This window comes from Hemitrygon akajei, chromosome 1 (assembly GCF_048418815.1).
Source record: "Hemitrygon akajei chromosome 1, sHemAka1.3, whole genome shotgun sequence".
Taxonomy (NCBI): domain Eukaryota; kingdom Metazoa; phylum Chordata; class Chondrichthyes; order Myliobatiformes; family Dasyatidae; genus Hemitrygon; species Hemitrygon akajei.
Window position 1 is genome coordinate 42,031,473 of NC_133124.1, and position 20,915 is coordinate 42,052,387.

At 42.3% G+C, this 20,915-nt stretch overlaps 1 protein-coding gene across 2 annotated transcripts in view; it reads left to right on the top strand.

Annotated features, from left to right (window-relative positions):
* Positions 1-20,915, top strand: part of nsmaf (neutral sphingomyelinase (N-SMase) activation associated factor) — a 170,037-nt gene that overhangs the window by 146,368 nt on the left and 2,754 nt on the right. For both annotated transcript variants that reach the window (XM_073041906.1, XM_073041910.1), the window contains 3 exons: positions 7,851-8,001; positions 8,267-8,369; positions 8,511-8,620. In XM_073041906.1, coding sequence (XP_072898007.1) covers positions 7,851-8,001; positions 8,267-8,369; positions 8,511-8,620 — 364 coding nt within the window. The remainder of the gene's footprint in view (positions 1-7,850; positions 8,002-8,266; positions 8,370-8,510; positions 8,621-20,915) is intronic.

Sequence of the window (20,915 nt, forward strand, 5' to 3'; positions counted from 1 at the left end):
CCTCCTTGCTATAGAGTCCCCTATCACTACTGCCATCCTCTTCCTTTCCCTCCCCTCTGAGCCACAGGGCCAGACTCTGTGCCAGAGGTGCAGCCACTGTTGCTTCCCCCAGGTAGGTCATCCCCTCCAACAGTACTCAAACAGGAGTACTTATTGTTAAGGGGGACAGCCACACGGGTACTCTCTAGTATCAGACTCTTACCCTTCCCTCTCCTGACTGTTACCCACTTATCAGCCTCCCGAGGCCCCGGTGTGACTACTTGCCTATAGCACCTCTCTGTCACCTGCTCACTTTCCCTGCCTGTACGAAGGTCATCAAGCTGCATCTCCAGTTCCCTAACCCTGACACTAAGGAGCTGCAGTTTGACGCACCTGGCACAGATGTGGCCATCCGTGAGGCCGGGAGTCTCCCGGACATCGCACATCTGACACCCAGTACAGAACACTGGCCTCACAGACATACTTGCTATTCCTATACTTCACAAGTTACTTACCTCGCTTTCACCCATTATCGCTGAAGCTCCTTCGAGCCAAAGCCCTTCTACTCTTACTCCCTCCACTCTGTTGCCTGCTTTATAAAGCTGTCTTTTTAAACTTCTTGCTGGTCTAACTCGTTGATGTCCATGCGCCTGCGCGATCATTCCTCGATCAAACCACCAAAGAGAAAATGATCTCCTTTTAAACACTCCTGCCAGTCTAACTCGCTGACGTCCACACGCCTGCGCAGTCATTCCTCGGTCCTCTAAATATAAACCAGGAAATTATAGGTTGGTGAATCTGACATCAGTTGTGGGAAAGTTATTGAAAGGTGTTCTAAGGGACAGTGTACATAAGTATTTGGATAGACATGGGCATTAAGGATAGTCAGCAGGGTCATGCGTGCTGGGTCATGTCAAACCAATCTTTCTAAGAGTTTTTCGAGGAAGTTACCAGGGAAGTGGATGAAGGCAAGCCAGTGGTGTTGTCTACATGAACTTTAGTAAGGCATTTGACAAGGTCCTGCATGGGAGGCTAGTCTAGAAGTTTCAGTGGCTCGACATTCAGGGTGAGTTAGTAAATTGGATTAGACATTGGCTGTGTGGGATAAACCAGAGAGTGGCAGTAGAGGGTTGTCTCTCTGACTGGAGACCTGTGACTAGTGTGCCGCAGGGATCGGTTCTGGCTCCTTTGTTGCTCGCCATCTGTATCAATGATTTGGATAATGTTAACTCGCTATTTCTTCTTTAATGATAGCTTCGAGCATTTTCCCAACTACAGATGTTAAACTGGCCTATAGTTACCTGCCTTTTGCCTACATCCTTTTTTTGAACATGACATTTGCCGTCTTCCAATCCGCCAGGACCTGCCTGGAGTCCAGAGAATTATGGTAAATTATTACCAAAGCCTCTACTATAGCTTCTGCCATTTTGTTCAGTACCCTGGGATGCATTCCATCAGGACCAGGGGACTTGTCTATCTTCAGTCCCACAAGTTTGCTCAACACTACCTCTTTAGTGATAGCTTTTGTATCAAGGGCCTCACCTCCCATCGCATCCATAACATCTCTCCTTGCATGTTAGACGTGTCCTCCACCATGAAGACTGACACAAAATAGTCATTCAAAGCCTCTGCCATTTCCTCATTACCCAATATCAGTTCCCCTTTCTTGTCCTCCAAGGGACTCACATTCACTTTAGCCACCCGTTTCCGCTTTATATAATTATAAACACTTTTACTATCCATTTTTATATTTTGTGCTGGTTTATTTTCATAATCTAGCTTCCCTTTCTTTATTGCCCGCTTAGTGGTTCTTTGTTGCTTTTTAAATTTTACCCTATCTTCAGTTTCCCACTACTTTTATATGCATGAGCTTTTAGTTTGATGCCTTCTTTTATTTCCTTAGTTGTCCAAGGCTGGCTCTCCCCATCCTTACTGACCTTACTTTTAATTGGAATATACTTTTGTTGAGCACTGTGAAAAATCTGTTTGAAAGTCTTCCATTGTTCTTCAACCATCCCACCATATACCCTTGGTTCCCAGCCTACACTAGCCAAATCCTCCCTCATCCCATTGTAGTCTCCATTACTTAGGCATAATACACTGGTTTTCGATTGAACTACCGTAGATGTCGGATTATAAGCCACTACCTTTTTCCCACATTTTGAACAGCTTTGAACACTGCGGCCTTTACTACGGTGCGGCTAATGCATGATTTTTTTTTCATGCCGCCAAAAACATTTTGCCTCATAACAGTAGACCAATAAAATTGATGAGTAGTTCACAGAGGTCCAATGAAATTGTACGATAAATCAAGCGCACTTTCACAATTAAATTATTGTAAATCAGTCATTTGTACTCACCCTCATCAACATGGAAAACACTCGAAGAAAAGCATTGTGCTGCCTTCATGGCAGTTATTTAGTTTATAATATTTTCGCTTAGTAATTCATTTGTTAGTATTTTCTAGTTAAAGTTAGAAGTACTACATCCCGGGATACTATGACGTCACATCCGGTTTCGCCGCGTCTTGTGGGAAATACCGGTTTGCGATAAACGGGAAGGTGGGGGCATTAGGCGAGCGCGAAACGCTGCTTTTAAGTTAAAGGCGATCAATAACTTTTCCTGGTAGGCTGCAGTATATATTTTTTTTACCAGTCGTTAGGAGATATTGGAATGTATACGCAACGTAATTTGTGTGTTACCGATGCGTATGTATATTTAAAAGTAGCTGTGTTACAGGCACGGTTCGAAAAAAAGCATTTGCAATATGTATTTGTTTATGTTACCATATGGATTTAATTAAAAGTTTAAAAATCCTCACGTGTAATATCTTTCTGTGTAAATATCTCATATTACAACGTGGGACACCTGCGGCCTAAAATCTGGTGCGGCTTGTACAAGTACAAAATTGATTTTCTTTCTAAAATTAGAGCCAGCGGCTTTTAATCAGGTGCGCTCTGTAGTGCGAAATCTACGGTATTGCACCCTCCATTTGTATGAGAAACTCAATCATACTGTGACCACTCTTTCCAAAAGGATCCCTAACTACAAGATCATTAATTTTTTACCTGTCTCATTGCATAGGACCAGATCTAAGATAGCACGTTCTCTTGTAGGTTCAGTAACACATTGTTCAAAAAAGCCATCGAGGATGCATTCTATGAAGTTGAAGTCCCCCATGATAACTGTTGTTCCATTCTTACGTGCCTCAGATATTTCTCTGTTTATTGCTTGTGCCATTGTAATATTTTTATTCGGTGGGCGATAGACAACTTCCACCAGTGTTTTTTTTTCTCTTTACTATTCCTAATCTCTACTTAGGTGGATTCAACATTCTGCTCCTTAGATCTTGTATCATCTCTTACTTATCACCCTGATCTCATCTTTAATTAAGAGCACTGTCCCACTTCCCTTTCCTTCCTGCCTATCCTTCTGTATTACCTGATATCCTTGGATATTCAATTCCCGATCCTCTCCACCCTGCAACCACATGTCTGTAATGGCTACTAAATCATATCTCTTTATACTGATTTGTGCCACAAGTTCATTGACCTTGTTTCAAATACTACGGGCATTCAAATAAAGTGCCATTCCACTCATTGTGTTTTTAAAATCTTGCAATCTTTTACTCTTTTGCACTTTTCTTCATTCCACTCTTACTTTTCTCTTTTGTATCTTTTGCTTTATCTTTATACACATTTTTCTTTTTTACTTTATGCATACTTTTCCAATCTGTTAAACTCCCCCCCCCCCCCCCACTATTTAGTTTAAAGCCCTATCCACAGCACAAATTATGCGGTTCGCTGAGATCCAGATCCCATCACAGTACAGCTCCCTCCTTCTCCAATACTGGTTGAATTTCCCAAAAATTCAAACCCACTTCTCCCTCACCGATCTGCAAGCCTCACATTTTACTCTCTAATCTTCTTAGCCCTGTGCCAGCTTGCACGTAGCACAGGCAAGTAATCCAGAGATTACCACCTTTTTGGTTCGCCTTTTTAATTTAGTCCCTAGCTACTCAAATTCCCTCAGCAGAACCTCCTTCTTCATTCTACCTATGTCGCTGATACCCACATGGATCACAACAATTGGATCTTTCCTCTCCCATTGCAAATTCCTTTGCAGGTCAGATAAGATGTCCTGAACCCAGGCACCAGGTAGGCCTCACAGCCTTCGCAACGCTCTATCCTCGCGACAGAGAGCTCTGTCAATTCCCCTGACAATACTATCCCCAATTACCATTACATTTCTCTTTCTTTACCCCTCTCTTGAATGGCTCCCTGAACTATGGTGCCATGGGTTGCTCATCCTTCGTACAGCCCCCACTCTTATCCACACAGGGAGCAAGATTCTCTGACCTGTTGGACAAGCTCAAGGGCTGAGGCTGCTCCAGCACTGTCTCTTGGATCCTGCTACCCGCCTCATTTGCAGTCACACCCTCTTGTCCCTGATCACAGACTGAATTTGAGGCAGCTAATCTAATGGGTGTGACTACCTCCTGAAACGGAGAATCTAGTTGACTCTCCCCCTCCCTGATGTGCCGCAGTGTTTGAAGCTCAGATTCCAGGTCATCAACTTTGAGCCTGAGTTGCTCGAGCAGCCAACACTTGCTGTAGATGTGGTCTCCAGGAACCACAATGGGGTCCACCAGCTCCCACAGCATGTAGCTACAGCGCATCACCCTACTTTATTTAATTAGCTGTAATTTAGTGCCGTTTTATTCAAATGACTACAAAAGCCTTGCCTGCTACTTACCTGTGCCTCCTTACTGAAGCCTTTGGAGCCAAAGCATCAAGTTCCCACTCCAACACTGGTCCTCTCACGCAGTGGCTGCTCTGCTTTGACCTGCTTTACTTTTATTTACTCCTGCTAATGAATTGCGAATTGATTGGTCCGTCACTAATGCCCCGTGAAACACTCCTTTTTCAAACTCTTCTCCCTGACCTGTGTGAAGCCCTTTCTCTGTGTAAACCGGTTGATGTGCCAGGCCCCGTGAACTGCTTTTTTTAAAAACTCTTCTCCCTGACCTATACGAAGCTCTCCCTCTTCGAACTGATTGGTCCACCGCTAAGGCCACAGGTTCATCCACCTAATTCTGAATGCTAAGTGCATTTAAATATAGCACCTTCAGTCCTGCATTCTTCGCACTTTTTAATTTTGGTCTCTGTGGTACAACTTAACTCTTTGCACTGTCTGCATTTGTACCCAATCATTGGCTTGTCCTTCCTTTCATTCATATTACACGCATCATCTACTTGTAAACCTGCTTGCTCATCCCCAGCTCTCTGATATTGGCCCAAGAGCGAGAAATGAGCCAATGTTTGGCCATTGCTGAAGTGGACGTGGAGCTGATTCGAAGTGGCAGATCCACAGTGAGACAAGCCGAGGCGGAGGAGCATGGGCCGAGAGCAAGGAACAGGCTGATGTTTGACTGATTTAAATGCTGGCCCATATTGGCAGGGATGGGTATGAGCTGAATCGAGGCGGCAGGGCCTGGGCCCGAGAGTAAGGAACGAGCCAGTGTATGGCCAATTTAAGTGCCGGGCCCCATTGAAAAGATTTGGGTGTCTGAGCCAATGGCGAGTGACAGACCAGTGCTCAACTTGGTGAGATTTACTCATCTCTATACTGAACGGAGGCTATGGCCTACAACTGACGGGCTCCTGGACAGCTGCAGCAATGAACTGGCTTCATGGCTATAGACTCACTTTTGTGAACATCAATTCTGAATGTTATTTGCTTACTTTTTATTGTTTGCACAATTTGTTTTTTCTTTTGCACATTGTCTGTTTGACATTCGTTTTTTAATGAGTTCTATTGGTCCTCATTCTGCAGCCGCCTGTAAGGAGATGAATCTCAGGGTTGTATATAGCATACATACTTTGATAATAACTGTACTTTGAACTTTGCATCTTGAATAGTAAGTTCAGTTTTCACAGCCACACAGCTGCAACTGGCCACACAGTCATGAATATAGGGTATAGAGTAGGAACTGGTGACTCATCCTCATGGGGCACAAGTGTTGAGGATAATCGTGGCAAAGGTCACACACCACTGGCCAAGACATTGTTCTTCATGCTCTTACTTCAGCTGCTTTTGTCATATCCTGTAATGTCATCTGCACATCTTGAATTATTGATGTGTAGACTTGCCTTGCTCACTGCACAAACCTCTTCCAGTTCAGCCGTCCACTGTTTTTGTGCTTGCTTCAAATATTAAGAGATATGGAAAAGATGTCAAAAGCAAAAAGCAGCCAGTGCTGAAAATGTTCTGCTGTTCAAGCAGTATCAGTGGAGAGAGGAAAAGTATTTTAATATTTTAGGTCCATAAGCTAGAAAAGGTCTAATAATGAGATGTATTTTCACTTTGTTTATTTTCCTATGCTGAACCATTCTCTTGCCTGGATATTTTCCTCCCTTCAACCTCTTTCCTCTGAAGAAAAGGTTGTACTTTGAAGAATAACTGTATGCTCCATTTATCCTTTGAAGTCTTGCTTCCTTACCTGAGAGCTACAAAGTTTTTCAGATTAGTTGTTTAATTTTTTTGGCCTTTTCCTTCACAGCATCATTCTTTTGATTGATCAGAGTTGAGAGTTAGGGGGCAAAAGTTTAAGGGTAACATGAGGGGGAACTTCTTTACTCAGAGAGTGGTAGCTGTGTGAAACGAGCTTCCTGTAGAAGTGGTAGAGGCAGGTACGATATTGTCATTTAAAGTAAAATTGGATAGGTATATGGACAGGAAAGGAATGGAGGGTTATGGCTGAGTGCAGTTCGGTGGGACTAGGTGAGAGTAAGTGTTCGGCACGAACTAGAAGGGACGAGATGGCCTGTTTCCGTGCTGCAATTGTTATATGGTTATATATATATGTGATGGATGCCTAAATGGATATTCCCTAAATTAAGCATTTTATCCAGCCTTATTCACTTTTCTCAACCTGATCTGATTTGATGTTCTGAAAATTCGTGTTTAGTAATGACACTCTAGCCATTATTTTCAACAACTAACTTAGCAGTCAGTTCTGCCTCATCTTTTTTAAACAAGTTCTTTCTCCATAATCCCACCATTTCTTCCACCTGCCTACTCACTCTACATTTATCCACCTATCTTCTTTTTCCAATTTATACTTTTATAATCCACTTGCTATTTGTACCCCGTTGCCTTCTACATTGTAATAATGCCAGGTAAGGAGTCTACAAGCTGGCTTAAAAGCAAAGTCAGGAACTCTTGATTCTCAAAGCACATACAAAATCAGAGAAAAGGATACAGAGAAAGAGTTTTGTATCTAAGTTGCTGAGAAATTATGTGCTAGCACCATTTGAAGTATCTTGATTTCAGAGACACAGAACAGCATAAAACATGAGGTTTGAACATACGAAGAACAGGCAAGAAGGTTAAAAATTGGTTAAGCTTTTCGTTTATGTTCTCTATCTTGAAAAACATGTTGAGTAGTGTAGCGGCTTTGAAGTCTTGCTAATAAATAGAGCAATACTGTATAAATTAGCTTTGTGGTTCACTCTACCCATGCTAACTTCCTAAACAGCAACCAGAGAAGGTTTGGCATTACAAAATAAAATTGCTGTTTTCTGAAATCACAAAATAATGTGTGGTTAATTTTTTTAAATATATTCTTATATATTCTCCTTCAGTCAAATGATAAAGTTGTTCAATTTAAGTAAGACTCATAAATAAACCTGTAATACAGGGATACTACAAATTCAGAATCCATTGTTTCATTTTATGGTGTTAACCAAACTGAAAAATTGACAGCAAATTGGAAATACAAACAAGTTGATGGATTTATTTTGTACGTTTTGTGAGAAGGGATATTTCCATCCAGTTAAAAGTAATTGTGTTGTACTTTTCTTTGACAGGTGAATACAATCAGTCTGAATCCTGCAGGCACAATGCTTGTTTCAGGCAACAAGGAAGGGACTATTAGTATTTGGGATCTCACCAACTTCACTATATTACATCAGGTTCCTTGCCACGTAGGCACCGTAAATGATGTAGCATTCAGTCCTGGTATGTTTTAGTTTTAAATGTATTTTGATAGCGTTTTGTTTTTGACTACTGTGTAAATAATTTTTTGCTGTATTACTAAAGTAAAAGGATTAAGCCAAATGTCTTCCAAATTATGATTGTACAGTAGTTTCACTTCGGCTCTTTTTCTATCAGATGCTTATTTACTACTTAATAGAAAATGCAAATTTAGCTTTTGCTGGTTCTATGTAAAGTGGTTTTACATACTACCTAGTATATTTAATTATTAAACTTCTAACAATTGCAGACAGTCGTCATGTTCTGAGTGCAGGAGAAGATTGTTGTCTTAAAGTGATTGATGTTCAGACAGGGATGCTGATCTCCTCCTTGCCTTCAAATCAGCAACAAAGGTAAAAACTGTTACAGTAGCAATATTTTGATAAGAACAACGGCATGTCCATACTTAAAAAAAATAAACTTGGTCTATAAAATTAAAAATAATGTGAAAAGTACAACAAAAATATAGTTTTAATATTTGATTAAATTTTCAGATGTTTTTGCTGGGATGGAAACGCTGTACTTTCAGGCAGTCAGTCTGGTGAACTTTTAGTGTGGGATTTGATGGCAGCAAAAATTACCAAGAAAATTCCTGCACATTCAGGTGTGACTTTGATTTTGTTACTCTATTTTGCTTAACCAAAACATGTCACTTTTCCTTGTATTCTTTGAAGTTACTTAATTATTGTGCTGTAGATATTGACCTCCCTTTTTCAATTTTTTTTCCGTTATGGGCATAGCACCTTCATTTGAAATTTATTCATGAAGCTTCTTACCTTGCATTATCCAAGTTATTTTCATATAAGACCATAAGACATAGAAACAGAATTAGGCTATTCAGCCCATCGAGTCAGCTCTGTCATTTCATCCTGGCTGATCCCAGATCCCATTCAACCCCATACCCCTAACTATATCCCTTGATGCTCCAACCAATCGGGAATCTATCAACTTCTGCATTAGGTATGCCCATGGACTTGACCTCCACCGCAGTCTGTGGCAGAGCATTCCACAGATTCCCCACTCCTTGGCTAAGAACATTCCTCCTTCCTTCTGTTCTAAAAGGTCACCCCTCAATTTTGAATTCTGGTTCTGGATACCCTCACCAGATGAAACAACCTCTCCACATATCTAGTCCTTTCAACATTTTGTAGGTTTAATTGAGATCCCCCACACATTCTTCTGAATTCCAGTAAATACAGGCTCAAAGCTGCCAAGCACTTAATTCCCGGAATCATCTTCGTGAACCTCCTCTGGACTCTCTCCAATGACAACACAGCCTTTCTGAAGTAAGGGGCCCAAAACTATTAACAATACTTCAAGTGCAACCAGACTAGTGTCTTATAAACCCTCAGCATTATTTCCTTGTTTTTATATTCTAATTCCCTTGAAATGAATGCCAACATTGCATTTGCCTTCTTTACCACAGACTCAACGTGTGAATTAACCTTCTGGGAGTCTTGCACGAGGACTCCTAAATCCCTTCACACCTCTGATGTTTGTATTTTCTCCCCATTTTGATAAGTCTGCAATGTTGTTCCTTTTTAGCAAAATGCATTATCATACATTTCCCAACACTGTATTCCATCTGCCACTTTTTTGCCCATTCTTCCAGTTTGTTATAGAAACATAGAAAACCTACAGCACAATACAGGCTCTTTGGCCCACAAAGCTGTGCCAAACATGTCCTTACCACAGAATTACCTTGGCTTACCCATAGCCCTCTAGTTTTCTAAGTTCCATGTGTCCATCCATGAGTCTCTCAAAAGACTCTATCGTATTTGCTTCCACCGCCACTGCCAGCAGCCCATTCCACACACTCAACAATCTCTGCATAAACCACTGACATCTCCTCTGTACCTACTTCCAAGCACCTCTCATGCTAGCCATTTCAGCCCTGGGAAAAAGCCTCTGACTATCCACATGATAAATGCCTCTCATCATCTTGTACACCTCCATCAGGTCACCTCTCATCCTGCATCGTTTCAAGGAGAAAAGGCTGAGTTCACTCAACCTATTCTCATAAAGCTTGCTCCCCAATCCAGGCAACATCCTTGTACATCTCCTCTGCACCCTTTCTACAGTTTCCACGTCCTTCCTGTAGTGAGGCAACCAGAATTGAGCACAGTACTCCAAGTGGGGTCTGACCAGGGTCCTATATAGCTGCAACATTACCCCTCGGCTCTTAAACTCAATCCCACGATTGATGAAGGCCAATGCACTGTATGCCACCTTAACCACAAAGTCAACCTGCGTAGCAGCTTTGAGTGTCCAATGGACTCGGACCCCAAGATCCCTCTGATCCTCCACATTGCCAAGATTCTTACCATTAATACTCTATTGTACCATCATATTTGGTCTACCAAAATGAACCACCTCACACGTATCTGGGTTGAACTCCATCTGCCACTTCTCAGCCCAGTTTTGCATCCTATCAATGTCCTGCTGTAACCTCTGACAGCCCTCCACACCATCCACAACACGCTCAACCTTTGTGTCATCAGCAATTTTACTAACCCATCCCTCCACTTCTTCATTCAGGTCATATTGTTATATTTGTTGAGAGATTTTTGTGGTGGCTGTATAGAGTGATGGAAGGAAAATAGTAAAAGTCATATAAAAATATCAACATTTTTCTAGTGAAGAGCAGTTCTCTAGCATAGTTGATAAGATGAGGAACATCTAGCTAAGAAGACGAAGGAAGCATACTTAAGGCTTAGGAAGAAAAGATCAGACAGAGCTCTAGAAAGTTATAAGGTAGTCAGAAAGGACCTTAAGAAAGGACTTGGGAGAGCTAGAAGGGGACATAAGGCCTTGGCAAGTAAGAATAAAGAAAACTCTAAAGCGTTTGTGAAGAATAGGATGATGACTAGAGTGAGGGTAGGACAGACTATGGATAAAGAGGAAAGGTGCCTTGAGTCAGAGGTAGGTGAGCTCCTTTATGAATACTTTGCTTCAGAATTCACCAGTGAGGAGGAACTTGATGAATGTGAAGACAGACTAATATACTGTTAAGAAAGAAGATGTGTGGAACTTTTGAACTAACTTAAGATAGACAGGTCCCTGGGCCGGATGGGATGTAGGCTAGGTTACTACGGAAAAGAGATTGCTCACCTTTGGTGATGGTCTCTTCATCAGAGGAGTAATTCCAGAAGATTGGAGAGTGTTAAAATATCATTCCTTTTTTCAAGAAAAGTATTAAAGGATATTCTTGTGAATTATAGACTAGTAGGTCACAATAGAACACAATAGAATAGGATATAGAACTGGGCTGAGAAGTGGCAGTTGGAGTTCGATCTGGAGAAGTGTGAAGTGATATACTTTGGAAAATCTAGCTTGAAGGCAGAATGCAGGGTTAATGGCAGATTCTTGGCAGTATGTAGGAACAGAATGACATTGCAGTCCGTGTCCATAGATCTCTCAAAAAGTTGCTGTGGAAATTGATGGGTATATGATAAGAATGTATATGTATGTTGGCCTTCATTAGTCAGGGGATTAAGTTCAAGAGCCAGGAGGTAATGTTGCAGTTCTATATAATTCTGGTTAGACCACACTTGGAGTATTGTGTTCACTTTGGGTTATCTCATTGTAGGAAGGATATCGAAATCTTATACAGTGTGTAGAGAAGATTTACCAGGATGTTGCATAAGAACATAAGAAATAGGAGCAGGAGGAGGCCATCCAGCCCATCGAGCCTGCCCTGCCATTCAATAAGATCATCTGTCCATAAACTCAGCTCCATCTACCTGCCTTTTCCCCATAACCCTTAATTCCCTTACTATGTAAAACCTATCTAACTGTTTCTTAAATATATTTAGTGAAGAAGCCTCAACTGCTTCCCTTGGTAGAGAATTCCACAGATTCAGCACTCTCTGGGAAAAACATTTTCTCCTCATCTCCATCCTAAATCTTCTCCCCTGAATCTTGAGGCAATGTCCCCGAGTTCTAGTCTCACCTACCAATGGAAACAACTTTCCTACTTCTTTCTTATTGCCTGGACTAGAGAGCATGCCTTAAGAGGAAAAATTGAGCAAGCAAAGGAGGGTGAGAGGTGACTTGACAGAGGTATAAGATGATAAGAAACATTGATAACATGGGCAGCCAGTACCTTTATCCCGGGGCAGAAATGGCTAATATGAAAGGGCATAATTTTAAGGTGATTGGAGGAAAATATAGTGGGGATGTCAGAGGTAGACTTATTACACAGATAATGGATGTGTGGAACACACTGCCAGGAGTGTTAATAGAGGCAGATACATTAGAAACATTTAAGAGACTCTTAGATGAGCGCATGGATGAAAGAAAAATGGAGGGCTTCACGGTAGGGAAGCATTAGATCTTGAATTAGGCTAAAAGTTTGGCAGATTATCATAGGCTAAACTACCTGTACTGTGCTAGACCATAAGTCATAGGAGCTAAATTGGGCCATTTGTTTTATCAAGTCTGCTCTGCCATTCGGATATAGCTGATTATTTTCCCTTGCAACCCATTTTCTCCTCCCCTTAACCTTTGATGCCGTTACCAATCTAGACCTATCAACCACAACCTTAAATATATCCTAATGACTTGGCTTCCACAGCCATTTGCTGCAAGATTTCCACAAATTCACCCCTCTCTGGCGAAATAAATTTCTCCTGGACTCTGTTCTAAAGGGGTGTCCTTCTATCCTGAGGTTGTGCCCCTTAGTCCTAGACTTTCCCACTATTGACAACATCTTCTCCACATAACTATCTAGGCCTTACATTTGTTTTATAATTCTATATTCATGGTAGACTATCATAATGATTAAACAATAGTCATGGCCCGGTCTGTATATTCTGAACACTCTCATCAAAGACAATCATCATGCAGCAGAATTTCTAATCCAAAGCTGCCTTGAATTGCTGAGAGGAATATACATGTTACAAAATTTGATCAACTGTGTTTTTAAAAAAAACCATGATCTAATAATTTAATGTGGTATGTATATGTAAGCTACTGGCTTTGGAGATGCCTATGTCTGTCTGATATTCACAACATAAAATAAGGCGTTCACAACCTGTTGCTTACCAAATGCAATTGAAGTGCAATTTAAGGCTTCTTTTTCAAAGTTCTGAAAACCATCCCTTAGAGGCCTACATAAGGCAGACAACACTAGCCTAATTGAGGAAATAAATTCCCTGTACTGGACAAAAAAATAGTCTTCACAACTTTAATGGAACATCTTTGTGTGAGATGTGGAAATTCTGCGAGACCTCTAGCCTCCCAGATAACCACATGAGCACCAGGTACACAGAGCTGTAGCTCTTCAGAGAACGTGTTAAGGAACTGGAGCTGCAGCTTGAGACTGGGGAAGTGATTGGAACTACCCCTCGGTTGCAGGAGGCAGATATCTGGGTGACTGTCAGGAGAAGGAAGGGAACTGAGCAGCCGGTACAGGGCCCCCTGTTGACATTCCCTTCAATATTAAGTATACTGTTGAGGGGGGGGTTGGGGGGGGCAACCTACCAGGAGGAGATGCAGCACCTGGTCTCCAGCACTGAGTGTGGCACTGTGGCTCTGAAAAGAAGAGAGGTGAAGAGAACTGCAGTAGTGACAGGAGATTCCATAGTTAAAGAATAGAGAGGAGATTCTGTGGACGTGGTAGAGAAATCCGGATGGTATGTTGCCTCCCAGGTGCTAGGGTCAGGGATGTCTCGGATCAGGTCCACAGCATTCTAAAGGGATAGGGTGATCAACCAGAAATCTTGGAACATATTGGAACCAATGACGTAGGTAGGAAAGGTGTCAAGATCCTGGAGAGAGATTTTAGGGAGCTAGGTAGAAAGCTGAAAAGCGGGACTGCTAGGATGGTCATCTCTGGATTGCTGCCTGTGTGTTGCGCCAGTGAAGGTAAGAATGGGTAAGAAATGTGTGGCTGAGGAACTGGTGCGGGGGCAGGGATTCAGATCTCTGGATCATTAGGACCTCTTCTGGGGAAGGTACAACCTGTACAAAAGAAACCAGATACGCCTAAACTCAAGGGGGACCTGTATCCTTGCGGGCAGGTTTGCTAGAGCTGTTCAGAAGGGTTTGAGCTCATTTGACAAGGGAGGGAAACCGGAGTGATAGTGCTGAGAATGAAGTAGTTGGTTTACAGAGACAATGTGGAGTGAGACTAGTAGCAAGGACAGGCTGATGATAGGGTAAAGTTGCAGTCAGCAGGATGAGTTGCAATGTTAGAAGGGGGATAAAATCCAAAAAGGTGATGAACAAGGACTGAAGGTGTTATACTTGAATGCACACAGTATATGAAATAAGGTATGACATTGTGGACATCACTGAATCATGGCTGAAAGAGATTGTAGCTGGGAGCTTAACATCCAAGGATACACATTGTACATTGTATCAAAAGCACAGTCGGGTAGGCAGAGGGAGGCGTGGCTGTGTTGGTAAAAAAAAATCAAATCCTTGGAAAGAGGTGACATAGGATCAAAAGGTGTTGAATATTGTGTGTAGAACTAAGCAACTGCAAGGATAAAAAGACCCTGATGGGAGTTGTATACAGACCTTTGAACAGTAGCAAAGATGTGGGCTTCAAATTACAACAAGTTAGAAAATGCATGTTAAAAGGGCAATGTTATGATAGTCATAGGAGATTTCAACATGCAGATAAATTGGGAAAATCAGATTGATGCTGGACCCCAAGAGGGGGAATTCGTAGAATGCCTACAAGATGGCTTTTTAGAGCAGCTCGTGGTTGAGCCCACTATGTGATCAGCTATTCATGACTGGTTGTGGTGCAATGAACCGGAATTGGGAGCTTAAGGTAAAAGAAACCTCAGGGATCAGTGACATTAAAACAATAGAATTCAGCCTGCAATTTGTGAAGGAGAAGCTAAAGTCAGATGTATCTATATTACAGTGGAGTAAAGAGAATTGCAGAGCCACGAGAGAGGAGTTGGCCAGAATTGATCGGAAGGCAACACTAGCAGGGATGATGGCAGAACAGCAATGGCTGGAGTTCCTGGGAGCAATTTGGAAAGCACGTGATAGATACATCCCAAAGAAGAAGTAGTATTCTAAAGAAAGGATGGTGCAAATGTGACTGACAAGGGAATTCAAGCCAACATAAAGCAAAAGAGAAGGGATATAATAAGCAAAACTTAATGGGAAGTTAGAGGATTGGGAAGCTTTTAAAACCCAACAGAAGGCAACTGAAAGGAGGGTAAGCTAACCAATAATATTAAAGAGGTATATAGATTATGGTGTTCTTACCTCAGTTGATCCTCTTAATAGGGATTGCACTAGGTTTAACTTGCCATAGGCACAGTTATTTCTTAGAATAACTGAAGCAAGTTCACACGCTGCCAATAGACTCCAGGAGGAGTCCTATTTGAACATTGTTGGGGAATTATACATGAGAGAGGGGAGGCCAGCCGCTTTTGGACCTACACATGCTAGAATCCTTGGCATGCAGGAGAAACACTGCAGCAATTTCAAGGTAAATCACTAGCATTTCTCAACAAATTTCAATCTCTTAAGAAACAGGAACTTAATTGTCAAGCTTCAATGCACTGTTTGTTTCAAGGGCCAGATTGGCTTATTCTGAGCTGATTGCCTTGTTGCAAATATTCATTCTTGGTGTTATGCAGTGGTAGAAGCAGCTAATGGATCACCTTGAACCAGCATCATATACATCCACATCATTGGGCAGGGGTGTAAAAAGTGATGACAGCTTTTGTTAAAACAAATTAAAAATAAGTAAAGCAATTTTTACAAGAAAAGAAAGACCATTAGACAAAACTAAAGTCTAAGTTAGTACAAAATGATCAGAGTAGTTGTAGTGTTGCTAAATTGTAGTGGTGATTAATGTTTTGCTAGTTGGTCAAGGACCGAAAGTTTGAAGGAAAGTAGCTGCTCTTGAACCTGGTGGTGTGCGACTACAGGCTTCAATACCTCCTGCCCAATGATAGCTGCAAAAAAATAGCATGGTGGGGATCTTTGATGGATCCCCATATATTTAGAATTGATCTGCAGACAGCAAGTTGCTGGTCTCCGCTCATATCTTTGCAGGAGCAGCTGCTCTCTTCCTCATTGGAGAGAGAGATAGCCTTTCTGAGATTCCGAAGTGCCGGGTTATGGACTGCTGTTTTGATGGATTCTGGATCAAAGTCTCTTTGGGGGCTTTTGCTGTTGGTTTCATGGTGGAGGGAGGGGGTTGGTGCTACTGCTTGTGTAAGTGAGTGGGTTGTTGCTTTTGCTGCTGCTAGTGTGGAGGGTAGGAAGGGGGACTTCAGGGCTTCGATGTTCTATCATTTATTCTATGGTGTCTCTTGTCTCGTGGATGTCTGTGAAGACTACGAATTTCAGAGTGTATGCTGCATACGTTCCCTGATATTAAAGGAACAAAAATGAATGATACCAAAGGTAACAATGGCTTATTTGCTGGATACCATTTTCACTATTAGCAACTCGAATCTGTCTGCATTTTCCCATCATCTTTAACAGGAAATATGATCGTCTGTTTGGCTGTTTTCCATCCTACTCTTAGTTCAGCATATCCGACCCCAGCCCTCCATCCCAATCTAAAATTATCCTGCAAACACAAGGAAATCTGCAGATGCTGGAAATTCAAGCAACACACACAAAATGCTGGTGGAACGCAGCAGGCCAGGCAGCATCTATAAGGAGAAGCACTGTCGACATTTTGGACCAAGACCCTTCGTCAGGACTAACTGAAAGGAAAGATAGAGATTTGAAAGTAGGAGGGGAAGGGGGAAATACGAAATGATAGGAGAAGACTGGGGGGGGGGGGGGGGTGTGAAGCTGAGAGCCGGAAAGGTGATTGGCAAAAGGAATACAGAGCTAGAGCAGGGAAAGGATCATGGGATGGGAGGCCTCGGGAGAAAGAAAGGGGGAGGGGAGCACCAGAGGGAGATGGAGAACAGGCAAAGAGTGATGGGCAGAGAGAGAAAAAAAACAAGGGGAGGGGTGAAAAAAACTAAGTATATCAGGGATGGAGTAAGAAGGGGAGGAGGGGCATTAACGGAAGTTAGAGAAGTCAATGTTCATGCCATCAGGTTGGAGGCTACCCAGCCGGTATATAAGGTCACATGTTTTAATTTCACATCCCATTCCCATTCTGATATGTTTATCCATGGCCTCCTCTACTGTCAAGATGAAGCCACACTCAGGTTGGAGGAACAACCCCTTATATACCGGATGGGTAGCCTCCAACCTGACGGCATGAACATTGACTTCTCTAACTTCTGTTAATGCCCCTCCTCCCCTTCTTACCCCATCCCTGATATATTTAGGTTTTTTTTCCCTCTCCCCTTTCATTTCTTTCTCTCTCTGCCTGTTCTCCATCTCCCTCTGGTGCTCCCCTCCCCCTTTCTTTCTCCTTAGGCCTCCAGTCCTATGATCCTTTCCCTTCTCCAGCTCTGTATTCCTTTTGCCAATCACCTTTCTGGATCTCAGCTTCACCCCACCCCCTCGACAGTGCTTCTCCTTATAGATGCTGCCTGGCCTGCTGTGTTCCACCAGCATTTTGTGTGTGTTGTTTGAATTTCCAGCATTAGCAAATTTCCTCGTGTTTGCCCAATATTACATGTATTGGAAAAAGTGCGTGAATCTCTAGGATAATTAGTTCATTTAAAGGGGAAATTAGAGTCAGGTGTTTAAAAAGGGAGCTTCAGGTGTGTTTGTTCATTGTACTTGGCCTATCAGTGGTGTCAACAGAGCTTTACCAAGAGGTATTTCTCGCAGGTCAGCAGCGGTTATTTAAAAAGGGAGCTATCAAGGGGGTTTATCCATTGTACATGGCCTATCAGCGGTGTCTACAGAGCTCTATGAACTAAATAAAAGTACAGAAGGGTAAGCGGAGTAGCCATTGTCGGGAGTAGGCAAGTGGTGAGAGTGGAAGCGACGGGCTTTGGCTCAAAAGAGGCTTCAGCTGAGAAGAGGCATTGACTCTGTGTAAAGCATCTGTTACAGTTTCCTTTTTGTTTTTTGCTCTCTCTTACTGTACCATTTCAATGGCTGTGGTGTGCTCTTTGTGCCGGATGTTGGAGAACTGGGAGACCCAGTCTCCCGGGAAACTACATCTGTATGAAGTGCATTGGCTGCAGCTCCTTGAAGACCAAGTTAGGGATCTGGAGCAGCAACTAGATGACCCCTGGCTTGTACGGGAGAGCGAGGATATAATTGATCTAAGTTACAGGGAAGTAGTCACCCCGAAGTTGCAGGAGGCAAGTAGCTGGGTGACCGTCAAGAGAAATGGAAATAGGCAGTTAGAGTGGAATACCCCTGTGGCCGTTCCCCTCAAAAACAAGTATACCGCTTTGGATACTTCTGTGGGGGATGACCTTCCAGGAAAGTGCTACGGCGACTGGGTTACAGACACTGAGCATGGGTCCGTGGTGCAGAAGGGAAAGAGAGAGAAGAAGGGAGCGGTAGTGATAGGGGGCTCGTTAGTGAGGGGAACAGACAGGGGATTCTGTGGACGATTAAACCTACCCCAATAGCTCTAACAAACCTGCCTGCGAGAATATTCGTCCTCCTTGGGTTCAGCTGCAACCTGTCACTTTTGAACAGGTCGTAACTCCCCCAGAAGAGATCCCAATTATCCAAGAGCCTGAAGCCCTACCCCCTGCACCAGCTTGTGTGCACCTGGACACCTGGATGGTATGTTGCCTCCCAGGTGCCAGGGTCATGGATCTCTCAGATCGCATCCACAACATTTTGTAGAGGGAGGGGGAACAGCCTGATGTCTTGGTACATATTGGTACCAAGGAAAAGCAATTTAGGAAAAAGAGGAAAGAGAAAAGAGAAGAAAAGAAAAAAGGAAAAGAGAATTTAGAGAGTTAGGTAGAAAGCTGAGAAGCAGAACCTCCTGGATAGTAATTTCGGGATTGCTGACTGTATCACATGCCAGTGAGGGTAGAAACAGGATGATCTGGCAGATAAATGTGTGGTTGAGAAGCTGGTGCAGGGGGTAGGGCTTCAGGTCCTTGGATAATTGGGATCTCTTCTGGGGGAGTTATGACTTGTTCAAAAGTGACGGTTGCACCTGAACCTGAAGGGGAACAATATTCTCGAGAGCAGCTTTGTTAGAGCTGTTAGGGAGGGTTTAAACTTAACTTGGTGGGGGTTGGGGGTGTGGGAATTGGCGTGAGGGGACTCAGGATAGGACAGACGGTGAAAAAGTAAAAATAGCCTGCAGTCAGACTGTCAGGAAGGGCAGGCAGCTCATGGGACTTAATTGCAGCCAACAGGCTGAGTATCAAATCATTAGTGATGCAGAATCAGAAAGGACAGCAAATACGGTACTCAAGGTGTTGTATCTAAATGCATGTAGTATAAGGAATAAGGTGGATGATCTCTTTGCAGTATTACAGATTGCCAGGTATGATGTTGTGGCCGTCACTGAATCGTGGCTGAAGGATGGTTGTAGTTGGGAGCTGAATGTCCAAGGTTACACGTTATATCGAAGGGATAGGAAAGTAGGCAGAGGGGTTGGTGTGGCTCTACTAATAAAGAATGGCATCAAATCAGTAGAAAGATGTGATATAGGATCGGAAGATACTGAATCCTTGTGCGTTGAGTTAAGAAACTGCCAGGGTAAAAGGATGTTGATGGCAGTTATATACAGGCCTCCCAGCAGTGGCTAGGAGGTGGACCACAGGTTACAATAGGAAATAGAAAAGGCAAGACAAAAGGGCAATGTTATGGTAGTCATGGGAGATTTTAACATGCAGGTTGATTGGGAAAAACAGGTTGGTAATGGATCTCGAGAGTGAGTTTGTTGAATGCCTAAGAGATAGCTTTTTAGAGCAGTTTGTCGTTTGAGCCTACTAATGAACTGGAGGCAATTAGGGAGCTTAAGGTAAAAGAATCCTTAGGAATCAGTGATCAGGCAAATGCTGAATAGCAATGGTATGCATGACAGGATTGCAAGAAGAAAGCTACTACTCTCCAAGAAGAACATTGCTGCTGGTTTAAAGTTTGCTAAAGACCACCACATGGATAAGCCAGAAGGCTATTTGAAAGGATGTTCTATGAGGAGATGATTTCAAAATAGAACTTTTTGTCTTAAGTGAGAAGTGTTATGTTTGGCGAAAAGCAAACACTGCATTCCAGCTTAAAAACCTCACTCCATCTGTGAAACATGGTGGTAATGTCATGGTTTGGGCCTGCTTTGCTTCTTTGGGACCAAGATGGCTTGACATCATTGATGGAGCTATGAATTCTGAATTGTACCAGTAAATTTTACAGGAAAATGTCAGGGTATCCGTCCATGAACTGAAGCCCAGGAGAAAATGGGTCGTGCATCAAGGCAACAACCCTAAACACACGTCAGTCTACCAAAGAATGGTTAAAGCAGAAGAAATTTAATGTTTATGAATGGCCGACTCAAAGTCCTGATGTTAATCTTATAGAAATGTTGTGGAAGGACCTGAAATTTTGTAAGGAGGAATGGCCTATAATTCCTCCGAGCTGATCAACAGTTACTGGAAATATTTAGTTGAAGTTATTGCCGTACAAGGGGGTCACACCGATTACTGAAAGCAAAGGTTCATATATTTTTTCCAATAGATACATGTAATATTGGATCATTTTTCTCAATAAAGAAATGAACACAAATAATGTTTTTTGTGTCATTTATTTAATTGGGTTCTCTTTATGCAGTTTTAGGACTTGTGTGAAGATCTGATCACATTTTAGGTCATATTTATGCAGAAATAGAAAAAATTCTAAACGGTTCACAAACTTTCTAGCACCATTTTAATCTTATAAACTGCAATGATTTTGAAAATGTTTTTTCCAATAAAAATCTGGATTGTTTCATTCATTCCAGTTTGGTACTGTCCATTGTTAAAGGAATTAGTCTTTACAAAATATCACTAGATATAATTGTTTTTTTCTTTTGTTTTTGTCAG